The sequence below is a fragment of the Remersonia thermophila genome, chromosome 5 (genome assembly GCF_042764415.1).
Source record: "Remersonia thermophila strain ATCC 22073 chromosome 5, whole genome shotgun sequence".
NCBI lineage: Eukaryota > Fungi > Ascomycota > Sordariomycetes > Sordariales > Chaetomiaceae > Remersonia > Remersonia thermophila.
The window spans coordinates 3,197,035-3,222,670 of record NC_092221.1 but is presented as its reverse complement, the minus strand read 5'-3'; the positions used below and the strand labels follow the sequence as shown (position 1 = coordinate 3,222,670).

Genomic DNA, 25,636 nt, shown 5'->3' with positions numbered 1-25,636 from the left:
GCATTCATAGTACGGCTGGTTTCCCCAAATGATTTGCCCGCGGGGCTCCTCTTCCCCTGGCGGCGTCAACAACAAAGCCGGCGACATACATTCGACCAAGAAAGACCGAGGAGGGGCACACGAATTCCTTCCCCCCCAGGGAACGGAAACTACTCTCTGCCGGGGTGAAGTGCTCAGCATAAAGAGTCGTCAGGAATTCCGTCTCTCCTCCTCTCTTATCTTCTCCCCTACCTCGATCAACTTCTGCCCGCATATTCGACATTCCAAGACTATCACCTCTTCTCTTATAGTTGCTTCATTGATTTGACCCAATCATCCACACCCTCTTCATCAGACAAGTGTACTTTTGAGACATCACCATCATAACCTCCCTGTCGCCTTCCAAGATGCGCTCCGCTGTGTTTGCCATCCCGGTCCTCTCCATCCTTACGGGTGTATCCAACGCCACCGGCGCAATGGCTCTCACTCCTCTCGCCACCTACCCTCCTGTCCGGCCCGCGCCCAAGCCCTACGCTCCCGGCGCCCCCGGTGTCAACCGGCCTGCTTTCCCTGCGCCGACACCACAAGCCGGGCAGACGCAAGACCCCGCCCTGGTCCTGTCGCAGGTCCCTGTCCGCCCGACAGCCACGCAAATCAGCCCCGAGAAGTGCTCCGAGGTGGCATCGCGCATCACGCCCCAGCTCACCCCGAACCCGACGTACCCGGCGTCACTCAAGGCCATGGCGGACAAGATTGGCGGAATCCAGCGCGACACATGCGGCGACCTGAATCTTGCGGCCCGGTACAAGAGCGTCGACACCAAGGAGCTCAACAAGTTCACCCAGGCCCGCTATCAGACATTCCTGTTGCCCATGTGGGCGCGCGTGCAGGAGTTGTGGGCTGCCTGCGGTGACGAGGCGGCCAGGTTCCCGGCTGTCTCTACCGAGCCGTGCTACCGCTGGGCCCTCGAGCTGTCGAAGGCGTCGAATGCGTCGTTTGGAGTCCCGGGCAAGGGCAGCAACAAGGTGGTGACCGACGACAAGGGCCAGGTTGCCTCGGACAACAGGGACATCGAGAAGACAGCGCTGGAGCCTGAAAACGGTGCCGGTGCCGGCACACTTTCAAACACGATGGCAGCCATTGTTGGGGCTTTGGCTCTGTTGGGGGCTGTTTTTGTATGAACACATCCAACGTTGTGTGTATTGCGGTTGAACAGTATTGTGGCAGTCTGGTTGTGCCCGCTGGCACTGTGTTGCATCGGTTTGGGGGTTGGAGTTGGCTTGCCTACGAGTTTTCTGGTAGTTAAGAACAAGGGAAAGGACGGATATTCCGGGTGGCATGGAGTAGATGGATAGGCTTACTGTACCTTACCCGTGTCATGTAATTTGGGTTCGTTCAAGGTCACTGAACTCCTCGTGCTGGCGAACATCTACCTGTCCCCAGTTTACCGTGAAGCAAGCCCCCCTTTTTTGCCACGCGTTGCCGGGACAACAAATCACCCCTTTTTCCATGTGAAGGGATGACATCGAAACGACAAATCAATGGGTATGGGAGCACATTCAGCCTCCAACCAACGCGAATCAATGAATTGTCTAGAAGCTCGTATAACACAATGGTTGTATGTGACAAATAACTTGACCTTTCATGAATGATGTATGCCCGGCCAACCGCTGCACTCCTAATCCATGCACCTATTTCCCAGCCGCTGCCAACATTCTGTCCGTAGCTTGTATCCTCATATCCTGTACGTCGTAAATCCCGCGGTCTACCTGCATCGGATAATCTAATATATAATCCCCTCGAGGATGTCCAAACCCCCCGGGTCCGTTGATCCTGCCAACAACTTCCGCGGGTTCCCAACGAGCTCCAGCATAATTTCGGCCGCTCCCCTCTGGGACTCTGCGGTACTCTGCACGAAACTCGGCCGTGATCGACGTGTTAGGCCCCTTTGCGACCCGCTCAATCGCACGCCATGCGAGGGTGAAGCGATCTTCATCTTCAGGCCCGGGCGAGAACTTGATAATGCTTGAGTGATCTCCCGGCATGGCGCAGTAGCTTTCGTGGGTCGCTTCGAGAACGGCCGACTTCTTGTCAACGATCTGCCCAAGTTGTCAGCGAACCCCGTAGGTTTCTGGTTTTTAACAATCAACAACCCGTTTGCATGCAGGACGGGGGCTCACATACCACCTTCTTCATCTTCCCAATCGGGTACTCCTCGAAGAAGCTGCTGATGGCGAAGCGCGTAACCATGGGCCGGAAGTCTTCCGACACGTTCATCAGATCTGTCCCGTCCGGCCGCAGGGCTCGGAACAAGTCGCTCAGATCTCGCGCGCCGAACGCCGCGAACTTGATGCGCGCCAGCGTCTCCCCCCAGACCGCCGCGTCTGTGCCGCGGTGGGGGGTGCCGAAGAAGACGATGCCGCGCGTGCTCGACAGGATGTCATTGAACGCGGGCTCGATGTTGGCGATGCAGAGGGCCTGGAGACGCGGAGGGGCGTTTCAGAATGTTGCGCGGATGGGTAGCTCGGGGGGCGGGAATGGGACCAGACGAACCTGCTTGATAATGATGCCTCCCAAGCTGTGGCCGAGGAATACGATGGGACGGCCCCTCGAGCCATCATTCTCGCGCTTGTCGCACAGGTGCCTGAGAAGCTTGCGCGCGTTGTCGCGGATCCCGGCGACTGAGGTGTTTCCGACCACCGAGGCGTCGTAGCCGAAGGTCATGGTACGCACGCGCGGCATCTTCTTTGGAAGCATTTCCTTGAGCCACATGGTCCTCGTGTTGGACTTGGGATCTTTGTAGCTCCAGCTCCGGAAGCAATCGCCATTGAGGCCATGGACGGCGACGATACTGGTTGCGCGTGAGCACCATGGCGGGGAAGCCAGCGCGGGGCGGAGAGGAGACCTACTCGAGGTTCGGAGAACCGTGTTGGTTGACCAATGCCTCGTCGGATGGGTGAAGAACAAACAAGCCCATGTTTGTTTTAGGGTCATACTTGGTCACGGACTTGTTCATGTTGGCAGTCTATCCCGGTGAGGTCTGCGCTTGGATGTCGGGTGTAGGGGGTGCTTGTGGATGGTTGGCGCAGACGTGGTGGTGGGAGAATTGGACCGGCTTGGTGTGTCACAAGTTTTATCATCCCTGAGGCCGGACCATGAAGCTTCCTTCCCAGTATATACCCGGTAACGTGACAAAGTGCATTATTTTTGTCTGTTTACTTGTTACCTGGCTTATCCCGAACCTTCAGGGGCCTAACTTGGGCTGTGCTGACGGGGCATTGTGCTGACCGTTTGGGCCTTGACACTCTGAGATGACTCAGGCTGCGAGCGACGTTGAGGTTGATGACGCTTCAGGCCTGAATGCCATGCAGACTGTTGTGTGACCACTGGCGGCCATATAGTGTCGTGGTCATGGCGGTTGTTGTGGTGTTTAGTGTCGGTACCCAATCTGCCAAGCCGCGCCAGCTCCCTCCTCTGCAACCTCTGACGTCATATCGCGCTGGGGACTTGGCCGATTTTCCCCTTCATCCCTTTTCTACGTGTTACATCGTTTACAATTCGAGTGTTTGCGGAGGCATCTGAATGACTCAATCTTCTCCTCCAAACCCAAATGCCTCATCGTGCTGCGCTTTGACGGCCCAACGTGATACCTCATGATGACCGATGGTCACCGGCCTAATCTTCATTATGGAATCACCGCCCCGCTGTCACGGAATCCCTCTAACACCAGGACCTCGGTGGAGGCCTCCATTCCCCCGACTCGAAGCAGCGCCTATGCTGGAGATCAAGGCCCCCATTTCCCTGACTTGAAGCAGCATCGAGGCTTGAGGCTGTACCATGAACCGCAAGAGGTGTTTCGGGCTTGCAGAGCTCCATGATCCCAGGCGTTTAGGCATCGAGCCCACACTCGAGTATGTGTATTTACTGCCCCTGAGCGCGAGGATTCGGACGAAAACTTGAATGCCGGCCCATCCAACTCACTTCTCTGGTTTGCACACACAGCATTGTCCTCATCCACGGCTTAAACGGTGATTACCTCTCCACTTGGACATACACCGGCGGCGCGGGTCGGAACGTGTTAACGCCGGTCTGCTGGCCGACGGATCTCCTACCTGCAGCCTTACCGTCTGTACGGGTGCTTTCATTTGACTACAGCGCAGACATCTACGGCAACACGTCGGTCAACAAGATACGATGCCATGCCAGGGTGCTCCTGGAAAGGTTGAACCAACGGGACGGCCCGCCAAGGCGGCCCATTGTGTTTATTGCGCACAGTTTGGGCGGGGTTATACTCAAACAGGTGAGCTTTGATGATCGAGCTAGCCAAATGGCTGCTGGCGGGGATGGATGCTGACAGCGGGGGTGCTCGCCCCAATCAGGCCCTGTGTACGGCGCGCATCGAGCCAAAGTTTGAAGCGTTGCTATCGGCGACTCGCGGCATTGTCTGTGGCTCCAGCCCACCCAGCCTACCTGCTTATTCGAATACGACGCCGAGGCAGTGTAACCACTAACAGTTTCCCAGATATTCTTCAGCACCCCGCATTTCGGCAGCGATGACCATTCCCGCTGGCTTTCCATTGCAGAGTCCTTTTCCCCCCTCCTCCCATGGCGCATCAGCTGGCGAAAGGGCCGGTATCACCCGCTGGTTGACGCCTTGGTGCGCGGGTCCAGCGAAATCTCCAACCTGTGCGAAGACTTCCGGTTCCTGGCCCCGCGTTTCAAGATCACGAGCTTTTATGAGCTGCGCAAGTGGCCTGGCACAAGGAAGCCGATCCTGGACAAGTACAGCGCATTGATGTATGTTGCGTGCGAGGAGCCGGTGCCACTGGATAAGGATCATGTCGAGATGTGTCGCTTCTGGGGGAAGGAGGATGAGGGGTTCCAGCACACTTGTAATTCTATTGCTCGAATGGCAGGATGGAAGAAATAGAGAAATACCGCAGTGAGATAATTGCCCATGCGGCGGTACCTTAGCTGCTAGGTACGTCCCTCCGACATGAAACTTGATTACCCCCACACTGAAGGGTGCCAGCATTCGGGTCCTTTACCCTGATGATACCATTGGACAAGAACGGTCTGCAGGACCTCCTCACCTGAGCCACAACCATCTCCCCTCTTATTGGCTTACCCTGCGTTCACGCTTGGTTGGTCACCGGTATAACTGCCGTCCATCTCTGTGAGCCAAGGTCTTCTACCTTGGGCCTTTTTGATTGGTAGAGAGGTCCGTGCCTACTGTGTATGCTGGGGGGGCTTGGTGGACTGGATCACAGACGGTCATGCCCCAGGAATATGACATGAATGAAGGTCTCCTTGCAACCGATTCCTACCCTTTCCTCTCTGCCATGTTTGACCTGGGCGTATCATGATCGTTGGAACAGTTGGTGGGGGTGATGGCTAGCGCAACGTATTGCAGAAACGACTGAACTTTTCAAGGTATCTAGCGCTATGACATCCAGCAAACAGACCGCGAGGGTGGGTATGTCTATCTCCTCCTCCACACATCCTCACATCCACCGGCCCATCTCTTCAGCCTCCCACGTCCAGTCAACGTCGCCTAATTAAAGTTGACCGCCGAAGTCTTCTTCCACAGCTCCTCCAACAACGCATTGCTTTCCGCCAGTTTCTTGGTGACCGCAATCAGCTTCTTCTCCGGATCCGTCAGGGACTTCTTGAAGTTATCGAGCCGCTGCTGCCACTGGCGGTTGTTCTCCTTGAGCGCGTCCTCCAAATCGCGGTCAGCCTCCTCCAGATCCTGGTTCAGGTAGTCCACGTCGGCTTGCAGCGCCCTGTTCTCCTGCTCAAGGAACTGCTTCTCCTGCTCCAGGCGCTGATTTTGCTCCTTGAGCGCGGCCAAATCTTGGGCGGCTTTTGCAAGCTTCTTGGCCAGGCTGTCGGCCTCGCCCAGGAGCTTCCTCTTCTCCTCCTCGTGGGCCTTGGTAAGGTTTTGCGTTTCCTGCAGGGCGGCGTTCAGGTTGTTGGCAAGACTCTCCTTTTCCTTGGTAAGACTCTCCTTTTCCTTGGCAAGACTCTCCTTTTCCTTGGTAAGACTCTCCTTTTCCTTGATAAGACTCTCCTTGTCCTTGGTAAGGCTCTCCTTTTCCTTGGTAAGGGTTTCCTTGTCCCTGGTAAGGCTCTGCTTGTCCGAGAGAAGCGTGCTCGCCTCCTTCTCCGCCTTTTCCTTTTCTTGAGATACCTGGCTCAGCTTCTCGCCAAGCTCCTTTGTCTTCTGGTCGAGGGAAGCGGCGCTCTTCTCGGCCTCCGCGCGGAGGCGCTTTTCCTCGTCCAATTCCCCCACCCTCTTCTCCTTCTCCTCTTTCTCGCGCTGCGCCGTCTTCCGGGTCTCGGTAAGCAAAGCCTTGTGCTGCTTCAGCTCGGCACGGAGCTTGGCCGCCGTCTTCAATGCCAAATCGAGACGGTTCTCAACCTGCGCCGCGCTGTCTTTGATGAGCTGATGGTTGGTGTCGACGAGCTTGTCGCCGTCGTTGACCAGCGTGACGAGGTTCTCCCACTCCTCGTCTCGTTTGTGGACTGGCGTGGCGCTGTCTATATCGCGAGACTTCCGGGCAGCGCGCGGCCTGCGGCGGGTGGAGCCATCGGGAGCTTGAGCTGGGGCGGCCGGAGCTTGGACGGCAGGGGTGGAACCGTCTCCGGCCGAACCAGTGGGGCGGCTAGAGGCGGGGCGGCTAGAGGCGGCGCCATTGACGGGTGCTGTAGCAGCTTTCTTGGCGGACCCAGGCGTGTTAGGGTCAGATGCGTCAGATGCTCCCTGAGCGCCATTGGACGGATGGCCGGTGGTGGCCTTTTCGGCATCCCCGATGGGGGCGGTCTGGTCAGATCCCGCAGGATTGGTGGTGTCGGAAGGCATGCTGATTCCGGCCTTGGAGACATCCCGGACAGCCGGCATGAGCGGGTCCATGGCTGAAGTGGAAGCCGGGCCAGCAGCCATCCCATTTGCCGTTGAGGGTGTGTCGCCGGGTTTGGACGACGCCATCCTCTCATGAGAGGGCGGAGGTGTGGGGCCTGTGGAGTTCCCCCGCCCGGGTGCCGGGGCCGGATTAGGGCTGCCACGAGTGCTGTTGCCAAAGAGGCCGCTAAGGTACGAGTCTTTCTTGGGAGGCATGGCGTGCTGAGGATGAACTGGGAGGGGGGTCGGTGGTGGTGTCTGATGACGTTGCAATGTAGCACAGCTCGCTAATGCAGATGGCCTGGCTGCAGATGCGGGAGGCAAAACAAGATAATGGGGAGGAGGCGTAGGGAAGCTCTGATCTGATGGCAATCGAAGGCGTGGGGGTATTATTGTGGTGGTGCAGTGACCTGTCAGATTGGCGATGGGACTCTGGCGTCGTTGTCAAGATGCTGTGATGAAGCATTTATACGGGGATATCTACCTCGTAGCCACCGGTGGGTTGGGAGTCGGATACTGCCATCCTCGGGTTGTCCCTCTCGCATATGCCAGGTGCCCCATCTCACCAATGTTGCCAACACCGTAAGGCAACGAACATAGCGCCCTGCAAGAGCTGTTGAGGGTCTGTTTGCGATGCAGAACTACGTCATTCCCGCGAAAAATGGTGTACCCGGGTGAGGTTGATCGTCGAGGGATGGGGTTCTTCCGTCTATGATGGCCATTCGAGGTTACATGCGTTCGAGCCCAATCAGGATAGCTACTGCATGACAACCCGAGTAAGTGGACCGATGGGGAGGAATGTCGTGCACCGTCAACTCCCCGTCGCTCGGGGGCGGGTTGATAGCAACTCTTGGCTTTCCCAAGACGGTTATTCCGGAGGCTCTGGCTATCTTCAGGCCTTGGCTCGGTGGCTCCTCCCATTAGCATCAGGCATAAACAGGACCTAAAAGTGCATTGGCTATTCTCGGTTGACCTAAAACATGCCGAAAACGTGGCTCCAGAAATGGTGAGTCCAGTGTCTTCTAAAAGTCTTCCACTCTGACGGTCTAGCTTGGGCTTCAACTCGCCCAGTCATCTCGGTTTGGACTTTGCCCTTCGAGCGTCTTCTGCAGCCTTGCGGTATTTCTCCCACGGTAGCATGTCCAGAAAACTGCGCCTTTTTGAGGCAGTGTCGTCGCGGGGTTCTCCTTGAAGCCGGGCATAGATGGTCCCCTTGAGATGGTCTCGCAAGATGCGCTCCCCCTCCAACGCGTCCATGAGGCTTTCGGAGAGCTCCCAGCTCCTCTGCCTCTCAGAGGCAAGCTCCTCTAGGATGCGTTCCTTTTCCTCGTTGGCCAAGCGCAGGCGTTGCTCCAGGTCCTGGATCTGCGAGCTCTGTTGCTCGACCGTTGCCCTTTGCTCTTGAATCTTCCTGGAGAGGTTTTCAATCAACCCTTCGCTGAGCTGTACGAGTTCAGCAGCGCGATCAACCTCCATCCCAACCCCATCCGCAACATCAGTTGCTGAAGTGCGTGTTGACTCTGGGATTTGCGGGTTGCCTCCAGCCCTCCCTCCGGTCCCTTGGGTTCGTGGCCTGCGATGATCGCGGCCACGCCGTCGTGCAGTATGTTCTGGTGATCGTGCCGGTAGCGACGAGAAGGCTCTCTGCACGGAAAGTCAGAAGGGGGGTTGTCGTCGGGGCTTGAGAAGGCCTTACTTCGCGTCCGCTCGAAGCCCTCGTGAAGGACGTAGACTCCACATACGGGGGCGGAGGAGGGTGCTCTGGGGAAGATTCCATCTGCTCTATGGTCTCGGTCATGGCAGCTGACGAGGGATGTGGGCGAAGAGCGTGAGAACAGAACGCCAAAGACGGTTTAATATCTCTTCACTGGTTGCTTCGCCTCGTGCTGTGCATGCCAGATGCTGCGCAGAGGCTGTGAAGTAGTGGAAACCCCGTCAACTACCTAGGCTCCTACATTGGGTCAAGTTCAGCTGATGAGAACCGAGACCGACGAGAATGCCGACATTCCGGCGGGTGCAGCCAGTCCGAGTGTTGCATGTGGGCATGCCACTGGGTGCATAGGACCCATGCTATGATAGGCTCAACATATACATTACGAAAAGGCGAGCACCCACTTGAAGGACCCTCATCCTGCAGCTACCCGGACGCCTTGTCAGCATGTTCGCCAGCGGGCGACCAGTAGTTTGCTGGACTCATCCAATCCGCTCCTGCGGGTCCCCACCTCGCACCTGTCCCGCCCTAGGTCGTACTTGTTAGCTGACCGATAGCATTCGAGAACCCCACAGTGTACTCCGCATCCCCCTTTTGGTATTACACCACGTACCTAGGTACCTCCGATAGTCCCCAAACAATCACCAGTCCATTTTCTGCATTTCTCGAGGTGTGCTACAAGGGAATGCAATCATCGCTGTTGTTTGTCGTCTTTACGTGCTTTTCATGCCGTCCCTCGTACTTATTCCATCGCCGCGGTGCCACAACTTCCATTGTAGCAAGCTCACCCCCCAACGATAAACGCTACGACGTTCTCACTTCAGCTCGCATCTCGTAGATGGCATCTTCCAACGCAGGGGGTTGAAGGTCGACAATGCGACTAAGACAGCTTTACCCCGACGAGTCAGGTGGCGGAGGTTCCGCCATCACGCTTACAAAGCCCCTCGCCATCGAGTGAGCCTGCCACCCAGCATCGGGCACCTAGCTATTTGGTTGGTTTTCTTTTGAGGCTAACCCCTGAAACTCGGGCATTACAGTATCGTCTTCGTACATGGCCTAGACTCGACCGACCCAACTCTCGACGGGCGTAGGACATGGACGGCGGACGATGAGCGACGCACCTGTTGGCCGCGAGACATGCTCCCAAAGTCCATGCCCCACGCCCGAGTTCTGTGCTATGAGTACAATAGCACAGTCAAGGTGCGGCTCTTCACCCTGATGCTACACTGGAATGAAAGTTTGGCTATTAACCTCTGATACAAGGGAACCACGAGCGAAGCTGGGACACGCGATTACGCGACGAAGCTGCTTCACGAGCTTACCCGTTACCGTAAACACACTTTCGAACGCGCCAGGCCTATCATCTTTGTTGCCCACAGCCTGGGTGGTAACATGTGAGTTGCAGCCCGGACCGGTTTCTAGAGGCGAGGCAACATTCGGCGGCTAATCTATGCTGCAATGCTTCGTGCCCACAGAGTCAAGAGGGTAGGCCTAGGCTACTAGACTGTAACTGGCATGGCCGCATGGATGAATCTCTTGGATTAACCCAAACCCAGGCTCTTTCGCTGGCTCATATTCACAGCCAGCCCCAGTTCAACGCCATCGTTGCGGTCACCATTGGCATCGTGAGTACGCCTTGATGAAGCTTGCGTGCTAGCCGGCTTACCTGTATCAAACTCAGGTCTTCTTTTCGACGCCGCATCGTGTTTCCAATGACGAAGATGGGAAACAACTCTACCAGCGCATACTTCGTGCTGCGGGAAGCCGTACCGTCAAGGATGTCGTCCTGGAGAAATGCCGCATGGTAGAGCCGCCCCCCCAAATGCTCCAGGAGATTGGAGCGAACGCAGGCATCATCTCCGATATAACACACAATTTCACCCCCTTACTGCACGAAAACAAGTACAACATTAAGATCCATAACTTCAATGAGGAGTTGAAGTTTCCAGGTCTAAGGCGCACAGTCAGTGGCCCTGGGCCTTTTAACAAATTCGGCTAGACGCCAAGCTCGAACTAACATTGTTTCCATAGGTGGTGAGCAAAGAGCAGGCGAGCTTGGATGTTGCAGAGGCAGTGGCGCTGCACGGCAATCACTTTACCATCTGTAAATTTGCGGACGATGAGAAGGGCAAGTCGAGCTTTGAGAGTGTCAAGAGCGTGCTGGAGGATATGGTCGAAAGCGCCGCCAACCCTTCGAGCATACCCCCTACAGGTGCTCGTCAACAGAGGCTCTCTCGATCCGGAGCTGACGCTTCAGGAACAAAAGGGGCCAAACAGCCTGCGTCCCACCAAGAAAGGATGGACGCGGTATTCGCGACCGCGCTTCACCAATTCTCAGACAGGATATACCCAACCGAAGGTACGGGTCAGTGGATCGTTCGGCGACCTGCCTTCAATGCTTGGATGAACGGCAAACTCAACCATGATCCCGGGCGCTTCCAGGCTCAGAAACTCTGCCTCATTGGCAAACCGGCTTCGGGAAAAACTCATCTAGCCAAGCAGATTATTGGTGAAATCCGCAAGAGGCACCACTTCCCAGTTCTTGAGTGCTTTCTGGATGCCAAATGGACAAACCGCAGCTCGTGCGGCGCCATCTTGCAGTCAACGCTTGTCCAGCTGGTCAGTGCCCGACCGCAATTGCTGTGGAGCCTAGAGCCTGAGTGCCCGATGCCTGAGCGCTGGCCGTCGGAGAAGATTTTGGAGGTTTGGCCACGACTTGTTGCCACCACGATCCAGCAGGGCCAGCCTATCGCCATCGTTATCGATGGGTTCACCGAAATTTCTGATCGCGACCAGAAGGCCTTCTTGGAGTGCTTGGCGCGCTGCGAGAAAGACTATGGGTTGGTGGAACAGGATCTACAGAAGCTCCGCATTCTGGTCCTCTCGAGAGACTGCGAGATCCTGTCCCAACGAGGATTCACAAAGTACGAGATTAGCAACGATGACGTGGCGGAAGACATCCGACGCACGGTGAGACAGAACCTGGACGACTTTGCCAAGGGGCTGGGGTACACAGAAGACGAGCAAACCCTCATTTGCAACGAAGTCACAAGCGGCGCTCAAGGGATCTACCTGTGGGCCACCGTCGTCATGGACGATCTGAGGAAAATGAAGCGCCTGAGAGAAGGCCAGCTGAAGAAGCACCTTCGGGAACTCCCAAGACCCCTTGCCGAGCTCTTTGATCGCATCCTCCACAAGATTTGCGAGCAGGGAGACATTGACGAGAGAATGGCCAGGTGGATCTTGCTGTGGGTTATCCACGGCTTGGAGCCCCTGACCGTCGAGGAGCTTAGAGAAGCCGTAACTCTCACGAGTTTCCGGGCCCGGAATAAGCACGTTCGAGCCACCGAGGCTTCTCTGGAGGATGAGCCAATCCCTGAAGCCGAGGCTTTCAGAAGTTTGATGGTCAGCATCTGTGGTCCCCTGCTGCGTATGAGCGGTGACTACGTCGAGCCGATCCATCGGACACTCGCAGAGTTCCTCACGACCTCCACCGAGGAGCTCAAGAAAAGAGGCTCATGGAACATTCCGACGCACACTACATTCTACATGCCGGAAGGCAAGTCGAACGCAAAGCTGGGGAGGCTGTGCGTGGATTACCTGAGCATGGACGCGTTTCATTCGGTCGGCGATCCGTTCAACAACAACGACCAAGGCGCCAGGTGGGAGATGAAAGTGCAAGCACGCATCGAGAGGTACCCTTTGGTTCGGTACTCGGCTCTCTGCTGGCTGGGACACATGAGGCTAGCTGGAGACGATTGGGACAGCTCCCATATCGCCAAGTCGCTCGAAAACGTCTCTAACCCCTGCACGCAGAGCTGGTGCGAGGTGTGGTGGTTCTGCAGAAAGTGGCGGGAGCCCTACCCTTTTGTCAATGGGAATCGGGATAGCCTGAGCAGCATTATTGCCATGGGGAGGAGCTCGCCGACTGCATTGGTCCCCCGGCCTGCTCCCTCCGGTTCTGCACATCCCTCCATTGCGTCAGAGGAGACTCTGGTCGATTCGCCATCTCAACCTTCGCTAGGGTCTGGAAGCGACACCGAAGGATCTCCACAGCAAAAAACCTCTCGACCACACACCACGGGACATGAGTGTGAGGTGCCGATCGGCCCTTCACCCACGGCACCAGACCGCGGAATGTCAAAGCCCCGGGAACCATCCGAGCCTGCATGTCAAGGGGTCCCACGGGCCAGGGAACCTGGTTACCTCGACGTCAGAAACAAGCTGCCCGTGCTTCCATCTCAAGACCCAAAAGTTTACAGCATTCCTGAGGCATCACGACCACCTAGCCACCCATCCATGCAAGGCCAAATTCAACATGCTGGCGGAAATATCACCAATACCAACACCAACACCAACACCAACACCACCAACAACATAACAGTTCTCGGGTATGTTTCCTGTCTCAACCGCCGTCCGTTCCATATCTCAACTCTCGTATCCCTTTTGGCTAACCAACGAATTTCCCAGGGAATACAATTCCCTAACCGGTATGAACGCCATGCCACCTGAGAGGGCCGAGGAGAACAGAGACCACCGGCGTGCATCACGTGGAGAACAACCAGAGACAACGCCACACCGCCATCCAGAGGCTGAAGGGGGTGGTGGAGATGGCTGTTTCAAGTTTTTTTTGTCGTTGTTTTGTTGCAAATGATGATGCTGTCAGCAGGGGAAACCAGCAATAAAAGGAGAGGGCCTGACCGGGAGATTGAACCATCATGGATGATCAGGGTTCGAGTAGGTGCGCTGCGAGGATGACATGACATCCCTATACGTGCAACCCCTTGACATTCCTGGAATGCTAAATGCCTACCTTTACTACACAAGCAAAATCCGGTGTGCCAAGGGGTGCGGCCGTGTCGGGGCCCACCTCACCGGAGATCCGGGGGGGCCCACCTTCGGGCCGCCAGGGTGTGGCATCACCGGCCCACCGGCCCATCGGCCCCACACTTCGGAGGGTTTGGGTTCCTCCTGGGTAACGGCGGGGGTCACGCCACCATGTGCGTGCTGCTTGAGAAGCGAGGCGGCTCAAGGCAGCGTTGGAACAATCACGGTCTAGTGTTGTGTGATTCGATCATAGCACATAGCAGAAAAGGCCAACACCCCACCTTGATGGGCATCGAGGTGGTGGCTTGGACGAAACAAACTCATGGACATGCCGATGAGGTTCTATAGCCGCCGCTATGTACTAGTACACGGGACTTGCTCTCCATTAGCATCCAAAAAGGTGTTGCGATCTAACGGGGTTCCATGGAACGTCGATGACCTTGGCACATGCTGGCTCGTCGTTGCTGTCGCATTCCAAGCAACACCAGCGAGCTTGGCGTGTACGCTCGGCCGGCTAAATCACAGAGACGACAACGATGAAAGTTGTCATCAACCAGAGTGAACGCCCTCATATCAAAGCCGCCATCCGCGTACGCTCTTCCATCCGATCCGGGAAACCCACTCGGCCTCCCCCAGCCGCAGCAACAAGTCCCCAGCCACCATGCGCCGGCCGCGCCTCCTCCCCATCCTCCCCCTCTGCCATGTCGCCGCCAGCAACCCCCATGGCCGTGCGCCGCTGTGCAACCTAGGCCGGTCTCTGGCCCCATCCAACCGCTCCCTCGCCACCTGTCTCGACTCCCACATCCAAGCCCCTCATGCCTGGCACCCCTGGACACACCCGCCGCACTGCCTCGACCTCTCCCACCTGGACTCTGACGCGGACTCCAACCCTCCCTACTGCGTCTTCACCTCGGCCGCCTCGCCCTCCCCTCACCCCAACCGCGGCGGCGGCGGAGGGTTCAGCGTGATCACCACGCCCGACGAGGCCTCCGCGGCGCTGAACCCGCTCCGCCACGCGCTCGACGGCCCGTTCTTCGCGCCCGAGAGGCTGTACCTGCCTCGCCCGTACGCGGTGAAGGACATCCCGGGGAAGGGAAAAGGCGCGATCGCCACGAGGAGGATCGAGAAAGGAAAGGCGATCCTGGTGGATCCCGTGAGGGTGTTGGCGGCGGTGGGCTACCCCTCGGAGGTGAGGAGGGAGGAGGTGAGGGGGTTGTTGAAGGAGGCGGTGGAGAGGCTGAGGGAGCCGAGGGAGGTGTTGGAGCTGGCGAGGAAGGGGGAAGGGGGTGAGGAGGATCTGGGGAGCGTGGTGGAGGATGTGATGGTGACGAACACGTTCGGGTTGACGGTGGGCGGGGTGGACTATATGGGCTTGTTTGCCGATTTGGCTGTGAGTTGACCGCCGGCACACTTGACGTTTGGCTTTGTCTCTGAAGCACCGGCTGACTGACGATGCGCAGAGGTTCAACCATGACTGCAGGCCCAAGTAGGTGCCCTCCCGACGCACAGCGCTTGGAGGGTTGTAGCTGACTCGGTTCTCTTGCAGCGCGTTTATTCACTTTTCTCAGACGACCCTGGCCATGACGGTCTGGGCAGCGCGAGATATCGAGGAAGGAGAGGAGATCACCATCACCTGTAATACATGTTGTCCACGGTGAATCGTGCAAAGGTTGTACGCTGACACCCCATAGACTCTCCCGCGGGCACGCCGTCCAAGGAGCGGCGCGACATGCTGGAGCGGGTTTGGGGGTTTCAATGGTGAGTTATGAACGCCCCGGCCCGTGTTTCCGAGATGACGGCTGCTGACGAGCTTTAGCCAATGCTCTCTCTGCACCGCATCCGCTGCCGAAATCGAGGCGTCCGATGCCAACCGTGACGAGATCCGCACCCTCCCCGACAAGATCTTTGAGCTGGCCCAGAAGGGAGGGTTCGACAAGGCCCTGAAGAGCGCCGAGCGCTTGTTCCGCCTGGCGGAGCAAGAGGGCATGGCCGAATCCGTGACCGGGGACATCCTCGAGGTGGTGGCCAGGCTGTATTACCTTGTGGGCGATTTGGACAAGGCGCTTGAGTGGACGCTCAAAGTCCAACATGACATCAATGGATACGGCGTGCCGGGCGAGTTGGGAGAGCAGAAGCTTAAGATGCTTGACGGTGTCATTGCGCGGTTGGAGAGGGAAATTGACGAAAAGAAGAGGCGAGAGAAGAAAGAATGAACAGCGAGCTTGCATGGATAAGATCGGGATGGGGTATTCGCCTTCCACCATGGCTTATCCAACGGCCACCGCAGAACACAACGGAGGCCAACTGTATAGTATACATCTGATGTGCTCATCAGCCATGTTGTGGCTGGGTCGCCATGAGGGCCTTCGACGCCTCCATGCGCAACCGCGCCGACATCGCCGACGTCACGGTGCCCGATCAGGAGCTCTAATTACCGCCTCCCCGAGATTGTTGACATGGCACGGAGGGCGTCGGAGGTGAGATGTCAGCCATTGAACTGCCTCTGCGCGGCAACGTCGAGAGGTGCATGTTGGAGGAGGGTGGATTGTGCCGATGAGGACGGGGGCCCCCAATAGGTACAACCGTGATGCTGACAAGGGAGAATCTTGAAGTGCCCGTGGCGCCGGGAGAGGATGAGACAAGGAAGGGCGGGAAGGGGCGCCGCACGTCGATGATGGGCAGAGTTTCAAGGCTAGGGATGACAAGACGGAGATCAAGTTCAGTTGGAATGGTGGCGCGTTTGCAACAACAGGGATCTTTTGGGTAGGACACTTCCGTGGTTGTGGTTGTGGAGAGGTTGGGGGGGGGGGGGGGGGAGGCGTTCGAGTTCCGGATGGAGGTGTGGTCAGGTGGGAGGCAGGGTCGGTGATTTTGAAGAGGGATCATTGACAGATTCACAATGTATATACCTTCCTACTAGGTATCTTGGAGAAGCATCGAAAGTTGGTGTTGACATGCTCTTTGGCTGTTTGTCGAGCACCTCTCCGTCCAAGAACGCCAAACGGCGCCTTCACCTGTAGGATTCCGCAAGACGTAGCTTCATTAGGATTTCTGGAAAAGAGGGCAAGTAATCGATCGACAAAGAAACGGCCGTGTATTCCCAGATACTGTGTCTTGTCCGTTTTCCAACGCAAGCCGAGACCCCTACCTCCCTGTGAGGTACCGTACCCATGCAACCGAGAAAACAAAAAATACGAAAACACCCGCGGAGACCCAAAGCCATGACACACGATTCTACCAAGTACTACAGAGAAGCACCATCCCCCCGCGCCTTACTGCTTGTTCTTGTTATCCTCCCCCCGGCCGCTTGGCCTTTCCGACTTCACCTTCTCCTTCAGCTCTTGCTGCTTGGCCTTGAGCTTCTCGTCAAAGTTGCGCAGATACCAAAACAGATCCAGCTCCTCCATGGTCTTCTCCCAGTGGGGCAGGATCTCGTCAAGGGGGCGCACGGGGATCTCCTTCATCTGGGTACACATGGCGACCCTGAAGAGCTCGGTATGGTTGGGCTTGTAGTCGGCCGGATCAAAAATGATCTGGACGTGCACGCTGACGCTGGGATCCTCGTCGGTGGTGGCGCGCTTGTAGTGGCGGTAGTAGCCGCCTCGCTTCTCGCGGTTCCAGATGACGACCTCGGGCGCGGCGATCTTAGTCAGGCCGCCGTGCACAAAGGCGACGCGGTGGTCGTCCGGATGATGCTGGGCGAAGCTGTGGCCGCAGTAGAAGCCGTCGTTCTCGACGCCGATGCTCGTCAGCCACTTGCGCGGCTTGCCGTAGGGCGTCTTGAGCGCGTGCCAGGCGAAGCGGAACAGGTCCTTGTCGCCGAGCAGGATCTGGTCGTAGTAGTCGGCGTGGGCGTTGTTGAGCCACGCCGACAGCTGCAGGTGGTACCAGAAGCGGCGCTTGTCGACCAGCAGCTGGCCGCTCTCCTGCTCGTACTCGTCCATGCGGCAGTGCGTGTTGAAGATGGCCCAGGCGGGGTCCTGGGGCCAGGTCCGGGCGATGTCGGGCCAGAAGATGGTGCCGTACTCCTTGTAGACGCTCGAGTCGTAGAGGACGGCGGGGTCCAGCACGGGCACGTTGTCCGAGTCGAGGAGCAGCGGCTCGGCGAAGCGCGAGTTGATGAGGCTGGCCGTCTTGAGCTGGAAGTTGGCCGTGAAGGCGTTCTTGGTGGTCTGCTGGATGTTGTGCGGGCCCGACAGATCGTTGAACACGACGTGCGGGTAGATGGAGGTGAGCTTGGTCCGGTGCGCGTCGGTGAGCTCGTCGCCGTAGTGGTGCACCTCGACGGGGAGCGTCGAGTTGAGCTGCACGAGGCGCCGGAGGATGACGCAGAGCCGCATGACGATGTCGTCGCTGCCGGCGGACACGACCAGGCCGCGGCCCTTGAAGAGGTGCTGGACGCGGTCCCACGGGACCATGCCGCCCTTGACGAACTCCTGCCACTCCTTGCGGCGCTGTTCAATCTCGTCGTCGGGCCGCGGCCGGACCACCCAGTCCTTGTCGGCGGGGAACTGGAAGTTGACGTAGGTGTCCTTGGGCCAGTTGCACGTGCTGCGGGCCTGGGCGATGGTCAGGCCGGGCTGGCTGATGACGGCGGCGAAGTGCGAGCGGAAGGCATCGGGGTCGGGCAGCTTGTGCGGCTCGGGGTGGAGCTTGCCGGTCGCGGGCAGCTGCATCGTGGCCGAAGACGACGACGACGACGACAGGCCGGCGGGGAAGTAGTCGGACCCCAGGTCGGCGAGGGTCTCGTGGTGCTGGAAGGTCAAGAAGGCCAGGAGGCACAGGAATGCCACGGCCAGCAGCAGCCGCGGCCGTCGGGAAATCATGGCTGTCGTTTCTGCGTTGTGTCGTCTCTCGTCTCTCGTCTCTCGTCTCTCGTCTTGTCTTGTTGTCTTAATCTCGTTCTGATGAGGTCGTGCTAGCAAGGAGCCGCGGACTCCGTAGTCATCATGCGCCCTTCGGTCGGGCGGTGGATCAATCGTTGATGCGGCGTTTGTGCCAACGTTGGCCGCTGTGACAGAAGACGGGCGAAGAGGAAAATGGGCATTCGAATCGCCAGCGCGACTCTTCGGATGTTACGCCGCCACGCCACGACACACAACTCTTGGGCACTGGTGGGCAGGATCGCCAAGAGAAGTTCACGAGCATGCTCTGTATCACAGCCAAGAAACCCCCCCTGGACCCCTCCCCAATGGACCCCCCCTGGACCCTGCTTCCGGGATAGGCAGAGTGGAACAGGATCAGCGGAATGCCCCAACAACGCCCCATCCGAGATTCGCTCGAGATTTGCTCGAGATTCGTTCCGGAGTCAGGTCAGGGGGTTGCCTGCGTTGGAATTTCGGTACGGTACCCCTGAGTTCCGGCTGTGACGGTTGCGACCAAGGTGCATTTTCCAAGCTGCACAGGTGAAAACAGCCCCCTCCGCCAATGCCAGAAAGGTCGCCAACATGTTGTGAACTTGATTGGGTCGTCATTCGGTAAGCTGCTTGGCGGATTCGCTGCCATGCAGGCCTGAGGGAAAGGTGGGATTTGACGCGGTAGGTGGTAGATACTATAACTACATACTGCGTACTGCGTACTGTACATAACTAGTCCGCAGTAGTTGCAGTTCTGGGATTCCATGGACCGAGCGCCACTCAGCCGGCGGCGTCTTGGCTCCCATGACCCAGGGTTCCCAGGGGACAATGGGGGGGGGGGGGGGCCAAAGCAAACAAAGCAACAACAGGAGAACAAATATTGGAGGTGGCCATGTCAGACAGTTTGTTGTCACGCCTTCGATAACACCAACGACCGTAGTCTACTGTGTAGTAGTAACGTCCACGTAGTGTACGGCAACTATCCAAGGAAATATCAAGTCCTTATAGTAAACGTTATCTGCACATCCCATGTTGCTCGTCCTAGACCTCCTCCCAGACATCAACCCACCCTCTCCCACCCCCGACCGCCTTCACCGTCCCTCCCTGCAACGGGCTCCCCTCCCACACCACAAACTGCCCCTCCCTCCATCCTGGCACCGCATCCTGCCCCAGCCCCAGCAACTCGTCGATCCCCCAGCTCACCAGCCCCCAAGCCTCCTTCTCGGCCACTCTGCCCTCCCCGTTCCTCCACACCCACCCGGCGTACAACCCTAGGTCCAGCGCCTGCCAGTCCTCTTCCACACCCAGCCCCACCTTGACGCCTGCGCGCAGCAGGGCGTCTGCAGCGGTGCCGTTCGTGAGCGGCGCCCCGACGAGGGCGCGGCGCCGGTCCCAGGTGGAAGGGAACGTCAGGGCGGGGGCGAGGACGACGCCGACGTCGGCCGCAGCCAGCTCGTCGGCGACGAGGTGGGATTCCGCGCCGCCGAGGACGACGACGCGCAGGGACGTGCCGGCGGAGGCCTCGACGGAGCGCTTGAGCTGGACGACGGCGGCGATGGTGTCGGCCGAGTGGGCGGTCAGGACGAGCGGGAGGGTGCCGTTGACGACGCGGCGGAGGAGGGCTTGCTCGACGTCCGCCGGGCTGACCTCTTTCTTGGAGGTGAGGGAGGCCGCCGCGGTGAGGAGCTTGGCTCGCAACGCGCCGATGATGGACGCGATGGAGGGCGTCTCGCCGGACTTGGCCGAGGTCGTCAGCGTGTAATGCACGGCGGCGTCGGAGGCAAAGACGGCGCCCTTGTCGAGGGGCGTGCGCGCGGCCGTGAGGAAGCCGACGCTGGAGCCGTGGTGGGTGCCGTCGTGGGAGGACAAGCGCGGGGCCGTAACGGCGCGGGTGACGCCGTGGGCGTGAGACGCGTTGGTCTTGATGGTGTCGAGGGCGAGGCCGTCGGCGGCGCGCGTGAAGACGCTCCAGCCGCTCGGGCCGTTGTCCGTGTCTTTTTCGGCATCGATGGCGCTGAGGCCGATCTTGGACCCGAAGGCGGTGATCGACTCGGTGACGTAGCCGTTGCGCAGGTGGATCACGGGGATGTTGGACCGCGAGGCGGCTTCGAGCTCGCGAGCGCAGGCTCCCACGCAGGTGATCTTGCCCTGAGACACGGCCACGGCGTTGTTGGATGGCGAGAGGCCGTGAACGTCCTTCTTGAAGAGGACCTTCTTGACGCCCGTGAAGACGACGTCAGCCTTCGCGACCGGCTCCTCCGCCATCCTCGGAGCCGCCTCGGGAACCCCGAGGTCTCCGACCGGCTTCTTCAACTCCACGGGGTCCCGAAACTGCGCGGTGCCATCGATCCACACCTGCACGGGCGCCGCCCCCAAGCTCAGCGGGTCGCTGTCCCAAACCACGACATCCGCGTCGAAGCCCGCCTTCACCTTGCCCAGACGGTTTCCGAAGCCAAGGTGCTCTGCCGGCGCCGAGGTCACAGAGGCCAGCGCCGCGTGGTACGGAAGACCATAACGGTGCGCCTTGGCCGCTTCGAAGACGAGGTGCTGAGCATTCAGCACGGGGTTGTCGCTGACGTACACCGGCGTCAGGCCGTTGTCGTGGAGAATCCGGCCCGCCTGGACCGAAGCGACGCTGGCTTCGGCCTTGTACCACATGGTGTTGGCGAACATGGCCACGGCGGGCGGCCTGCCGCCGTACGCGCGCTTGAGGATCTGGTAGGAAGGTCAGCAGGACGCGCGCGTTTGGCAAAGATGCCGCGGGACAAAGGGGCACGGAGCGGCCTACCTCGGGAACCAAATAGGTCTGATGAGCGTGATGGAACGCTTCAATCCTGAAGTGGAACTCGTTGGAGTGGGCCACCATCGCCTCTAGATCCGGCACCGTGTAGCAGTGCACATGCAACTTGACCTGGCCGGCCAGCAAGGCGCGCAACGACTCCCACTTCAGCTCCCTCGGCAGGTAGTCCTTGACCTTCTGAATGCCTCCCTTGCCCTCCGCCTTGGCGCACCAGTCTTCCTGCCTCCTCTTCAGCTCCGCCGCCTGCTCGAAAGCGTGCCTGAACTCCCAGCTCTCGCCCATGCGGCTGGTCGGCCCCTGCTTCCCGACCCGTCCGTACACGCGCTTCGGGTTCTCGCCGCAGGCCATCTTCATGTACCTCCACGCCCGGTCCGGATCCGCCAGCATATCCTGCGCGCTCGTCTCGTTGCGCCCATCGGGGCGGCCCACGGCGTGCTTCACGACGAAGGCCTCGCCGCCCATGTTGTTGGCGGAGCCGGGGAGGATGAGGCTGGTGGTCACGCCGCCGGACTTGATGGCCTGGATTTGCGGGTCGCGCGGGTTCAGGCCGTCGATCGAGCGCACGTAGGGCGTCGTGTCGGAGGCCATCTCGTTGGTGTCGTCGGTGCCCCAAAGCTCGGGCAGCGTGCTGACGCCGGCGTGGCTGTGCATGTCGATGAGGCCGGCTGTCAGGGGCCGGCCGCGGGCGTGGAAGACGATGGTATCGGGCGGGACCGTCGACGCGTCGATGGAGGCCTCGACGCGCTTGATCAGCCCGTGCTCCAGGTACACGTCGGCGGGCGTCCACCGGAAGCCCTCCCCCCTGCGGGCCGCTTCGGGGGAGGTGCCGGGGACGGGCTCGCCGGTCCAGACGGTGGCGTTCTTGATCAGAGTCGGCGCGTGGCCGTCGATGTAGCGCGCGTTGCGCTCACGGCCGGCGCCGACGGGGTCCCGCGCCTTGCGCCGGAGCGCGGCGCAGGTTGCAAGATCCTCACGCAACTGCTTGACCGAGAGGCCGTGTTGCGTGAGACCGTGGCCGAGGGGCGAGGCCTCGTCGACATGTGCATCTGAACTCTGATGAGACAGCTGCTTCCACTGCGCAAAGGCGATGAAACACAGACAGCCGAGGGTCAGGAATCGTAGGCCCCTGGACCGGCGCGGACGTTGCCGCCACGGCCGCGGCGGCTCAGGGGCGCTATAGGGAATATTGTTCTTGGTGTCCATGATGGCTCACGGGAGAAACCATGTGAAAACACAACGGTAATGATGAATCCAACATGAGTCAACCTCGGTGACCCTGGGCTCGATGGAGACGAAGGGCGAGTTACGCCAAGATGGCGGTGGACTAGGTACTATCACGACATCGGCAGGTTCCCGATGGGGTAAGGTACCGGGCCTGGCGTACATAGTGATGTCCGTGCAATTCGCACTGTATGCATCCCCCATCACACCACTGCTTGTTTGTGCCCCTGAATGAGGCGTCTGGTTGGGTTACAGGTCACATCACGTCTCTCATTCTTGACAATGGGAACTCAGTGGGAACAGCTGGGGGGAGTAACTATCTCATAACTTTGGAGTGTTAAAATTGACCGCTTCGTGCAACCATCAAGGCAGCCTCGCCCCCCACAAGCCGCGACTTGGCCAACCTCATGACCAGACGACCAACCGGCGGGTTTCCTCGAGTACCTTACCTTTCTACCATAATTTACCTAATATGCCACCATCTTCGCTCCAATCCAGGCCTAGGGTGGCTTAACCGCCGATCGAGTCAAAGAACTCGGTGGTTGCAGCCTGCGCAGCCAGAGCATCGGCCTGGGCCTTCCAGTAATCCTGATCGGCCGTCGCATTGTTGGTCGGGCTGATGATGACCTCGGGCTTCGGCTCAAGCTCGACATCGTACGACGGAACGTACACGAGTGGCCCGGCCGAGGGGTACGGCTCGCCCTTTTCCAGATCCCAGTGCAACGCCGGGTCGTTGTTGCTGTAGGCGCCGGGGAACGTGTACCCCTGAGGCGTGGCGGTGCCGTCGCCGGTGATGTTGAAGGCGAAGCACGTCATGTAGAACTGAGGTCCGATGGGGGTGAAGGTGGCGAAGAAGGGAGGGACGCGGACGGCGAAGTGCAGAGCGATGATCTGTGGCGCCAAGGGTCAGCCTAACGAAACGAGACCTTTCCGATCGGGTTGTGCAAAAAGAAAAGCCGTACCTCGTTGCGGACAACGTACAGCCCGGGCTTGATATCCGCCGGGATCTTCACGGTCCACTTCCCCTCGGTCTCGTCCAGCAGCTTCTCGGTGCCCCAAACACCGTTCTCGTCATGCGTCTCCTCGCCGAACTTGAAAAACTCCAGCTTGTTCACGTCGACATCATTGATGTCGCCCTCATACGGCGCCATCCACGCCGTGATCGGGCCCTTGTGGCTGTACAGCCACCGCGACCACCAAAAGGTGATGTTGCTGCCGGCGCGAGCCTGCGCGATGAGGCCCGGAGCGGGGGTGTGGACGCCCTGGCAGGCCATGTCCTTGCTGTTCAGGTCGTAGACCGGGCCGGTCTGGCCGCCGCCGTAGGCGATGCGGTACGGGGCCGGCCGGAGGAGAGGGTCGATGAAAATGTCATAGCCTGGGTAGCTGGGGGAGGGGAGAAGGGTTATTAGTCCTGGCCGTCCCAGGTGGAGATGCTGCATGATGGCTTACATGGTGTTGTCGGCGGTGACGCGGTAGATGTAGCCGTGGCCGTGAACCTGAGCCGCGAGGGCCAGGAGGGAGGCAGCTTGAGGCAGCCTCATTGTGACGACTAAGACTTCAAAAGCCCGACGTTTCTGGTCTTGAGGGCTCTCCCGGTGCTCCAAGCTTAGCTGTTGGGACGTCAAGGTCAAGGACCGGACCCAGGTCGCCTTTTATCACCGCCGAACGCCCTCCGACCCAGCACATTTTTTTCCTCTCGTGCTCATCCGCTTCGACGATAGCAACTTCGCATCCCACGATATCCCCAGGTCTGAGGCATACGCAATGCTCAATCTATTTCCATGTCGGAAAGAGCCGAGGAGGGTCCATTTTAACGTCGTCCGTGTTTCCGGGAGCCTCTAGCGGACCCCTCTCCGCCTCGATGCAGATGGTGAGATCCGGGATTGCCACATCGCGAGCCAAGCCTAAATGAAAGCACAATTTATGGGCGCCACAAGCTTGCGTCAACCAGAGCCCATGGCTGACGTTTTGGTCGCTCCTTGCGTGGAGTTGCACTCCGGACTTCAGCTTCGGCAGTTATCTCATTTAACCGCTCCAATGTAACTCGTTGGATTTCTTGAATGATGGACAACGTCTCCCCCCTCAGCGGCTCGAGTGAGACGACGAGCTAGTTACAAATAAAGGGGGAAAAAATAGCAAAGAAAAAAAGACATGGGGGGAAGGGGAGAAGGGGGGGGGCTACGTGACATCTATCGGTAGCTTACCATACTTTGTGCACGGGACAAGATTCTCGGCGTAATATGGGAGCGCTGAACCGCAGTGGTATCCAACGTGGCACTCCGAGTCGTAGCTGGTTTTAGAACCCGAACATATCATCATGGTGCTGAAGACCATTGTAATCAGGATTTCGTGATTGGCGCCCACGTAGTTGGGAACACACAAATCAGCATTAGCACCACCGGCCTCACCATGTCGAGGCCGTTGTTATTCTACACATGCACGCTTTTGGAATAGGTCGTAGAACACGCCAGCGGTTTTTCAGAAGGTCTTACGAAAGGATCACGGCCGTAAGGTCATCATGTAACTTGACCGTCTCTTTCTCACGGGGCGTGGCAGTCATGTCGTCTTACGTCCAACACCTGTGTTGTCCTTGATCGAGGCGATGCTCCGCGGGGAATCGCCCAACAACCATTGTTGCGGATGGCGAGGGCATTCGATACGTTTTCCCGTCAGGAGCCATCCAATCTTGATATTCTCGATCCGCAACACCTACCCTTGTACGCTATCGCCGGAAACCCTACCTAGATAGACCATGTCCCCTCCGTCCGACCCCTCTGCGCCTGTCCTTCTCGCTGGAGTTTAAGGCGGGCTGTTCTTTCTTGTGGTCCTTGCATCTCTCACGGTATTATGCCTGTGCTCGCAGGCACGGGAGCGACGACAAAGACGAGATTCGAGGTACGATTCCAGTCATCTTCCCTGCCACCGAGGACACACACTGAAACGGAGGTTAGATACCGCGCGATACGCGCCGTGAACATCCTCGATGCTACTGGCTTGGCGATTCGAGCTCCGTCAGACTGGGGCCGAGACAATGATGGGTCGGTGGCGCTTATCCGAGTGCTTTTACCTGTGAGGCTGCCGGACGGGCGGCGGGATACAATGGCTTGCGCGCTGCGTCCCGCAAGGAAATTACAGGGTTCCTAGTGAATTGGACGACGAAATGCAATAAAAAGGTCATATAATGGCCCGGACCTGTGAGAGTGCATACGGCGGAAAGGAGTAGTTGGAAGCTATTGTTCAAAGGAAGAAAACAACTATCTGATATACCTCTCCTAGAGGCTCCTTATATACACGATGGATGCCCAGAATAGCGGTCTAAGCAGTCAGAATGCCTGCTA

General features: G+C 58.6%; 10 protein-coding genes across 10 annotated transcripts; 4 read left to right on the top strand and 6 right to left on the bottom strand.

The window, feature by feature from the left end:
- Positions 1-386: 386 nt before the first annotated feature.
- VTJ83DRAFT_6119 (uncharacterized protein) lies at positions 387-1,160 on the top strand (the record flags this gene model as incomplete). Its single annotated transcript, XM_071012795.1, has 1 exon — positions 387-1,160. The coding sequence occupies one exon, from the start codon at positions 387-389 to the stop codon at positions 1,158-1,160; it is 774 nt and encodes a 257-aa protein (XP_070865494.1).
- A 510-nt stretch (positions 1,161-1,670) lies between these two features.
- Positions 1,671-2,995, bottom strand: VTJ83DRAFT_6118 (uncharacterized protein; the record flags this gene model as incomplete). The annotated part of the gene is made up of 4 exons (XM_071012794.1): positions 1,671-2,078; positions 2,164-2,457; positions 2,533-2,830; positions 2,889-2,995. The coding sequence occupies 4 exons, from the start codon at positions 2,993-2,995 to the stop codon at positions 1,671-1,673; spliced, it is 1,107 nt and encodes a 368-aa protein (XP_070865493.1).
- An 821-nt stretch (positions 2,996-3,816) lies between these two features.
- On the top strand, positions 3,817-4,909 carry VTJ83DRAFT_6117 (uncharacterized protein; the record flags this gene model as incomplete). The annotated part of the gene is made up of 4 exons (XM_071012793.1): positions 3,817-3,890; positions 3,982-4,279; positions 4,359-4,421; positions 4,502-4,909. The coding sequence occupies 4 exons, from the start codon at positions 3,817-3,819 to the stop codon at positions 4,907-4,909; spliced, it is 843 nt and encodes a 280-aa protein (XP_070865492.1).
- A 624-nt stretch (positions 4,910-5,533) lies between these two features.
- On the bottom strand, positions 5,534-6,895 carry VTJ83DRAFT_6116 (uncharacterized protein; the record flags this gene model as incomplete). The annotated part of the gene is made up of 1 exon (XM_071012792.1): positions 5,534-6,895. The coding sequence occupies one exon, from the start codon at positions 6,893-6,895 to the stop codon at positions 5,534-5,536; it is 1,362 nt and encodes a 453-aa protein (XP_070865491.1).
- Positions 6,896-7,954: 1,059 nt separating this feature from the next.
- On the bottom strand, positions 7,955-8,681 carry VTJ83DRAFT_6115 (uncharacterized protein; the record flags this gene model as incomplete). The annotated part of the gene is made up of 2 exons (XM_071012791.1): positions 7,955-8,527; positions 8,580-8,681. 2 exons carry the CDS (start codon positions 8,679-8,681, stop codon positions 7,955-7,957), a joined length of 675 nt encoding a protein of 224 aa, XP_070865490.1.
- Positions 8,682-9,468: 787 nt separating this feature from the next.
- Positions 9,469-13,248, top strand: VTJ83DRAFT_6114 (uncharacterized protein; the record flags this gene model as incomplete). The annotated part of the gene is made up of 8 exons (XM_071012790.1): positions 9,469-9,548; positions 9,632-9,794; positions 9,858-9,988; positions 10,070-10,079; positions 10,151-10,219; positions 10,276-10,557; positions 10,626-12,985; positions 13,065-13,248. The coding sequence occupies 8 exons, from the start codon at positions 9,469-9,471 to the stop codon at positions 13,246-13,248; spliced, it is 3,279 nt and encodes a 1,092-aa protein (XP_070865489.1).
- An 834-nt stretch (positions 13,249-14,082) lies between these two features.
- VTJ83DRAFT_6113 (uncharacterized protein) lies at positions 14,083-15,852 on the top strand (the record flags this gene model as incomplete). The annotated part of the gene is made up of 6 exons (XM_071012789.1): positions 14,083-14,811; positions 14,882-14,907; positions 14,968-15,056; positions 15,113-15,179; positions 15,238-15,574; positions 15,757-15,852. 6 exons carry the CDS (start codon positions 14,083-14,085, stop codon positions 15,850-15,852), a joined length of 1,344 nt encoding a protein of 447 aa, XP_070865488.1.
- Positions 15,853-16,693: 841 nt separating this feature from the next.
- Positions 16,694-18,247, bottom strand: VTJ83DRAFT_6112 (uncharacterized protein; the record flags this gene model as incomplete). The annotated part of the gene is made up of 1 exon (XM_071012788.1): positions 16,694-18,247. The coding sequence occupies one exon, from the start codon at positions 18,245-18,247 to the stop codon at positions 16,694-16,696; it is 1,554 nt and encodes a 517-aa protein (XP_070865487.1).
- Positions 18,248-19,318: 1,071 nt separating this feature from the next.
- On the bottom strand, positions 19,319-22,280 carry VTJ83DRAFT_6111 (uncharacterized protein; the record flags this gene model as incomplete). The annotated part of the gene is made up of 2 exons (XM_071012787.1): positions 19,319-20,992; positions 21,066-22,280. The coding sequence occupies 2 exons, from the start codon at positions 22,278-22,280 to the stop codon at positions 19,319-19,321; spliced, it is 2,889 nt and encodes a 962-aa protein (XP_070865486.1).
- Positions 22,281-22,808: 528 nt separating this feature from the next.
- On the bottom strand, positions 22,809-23,839 carry VTJ83DRAFT_6110 (uncharacterized protein; the record flags this gene model as incomplete). Its single annotated transcript, XM_071012786.1, has 3 exons — positions 22,809-23,189; positions 23,261-23,681; positions 23,748-23,839. The coding sequence occupies 3 exons, from the start codon at positions 23,837-23,839 to the stop codon at positions 22,809-22,811; spliced, it is 894 nt and encodes a 297-aa protein (XP_070865485.1).
- Between the last annotated feature and the right edge of the window lie 1,797 nt (positions 23,840-25,636).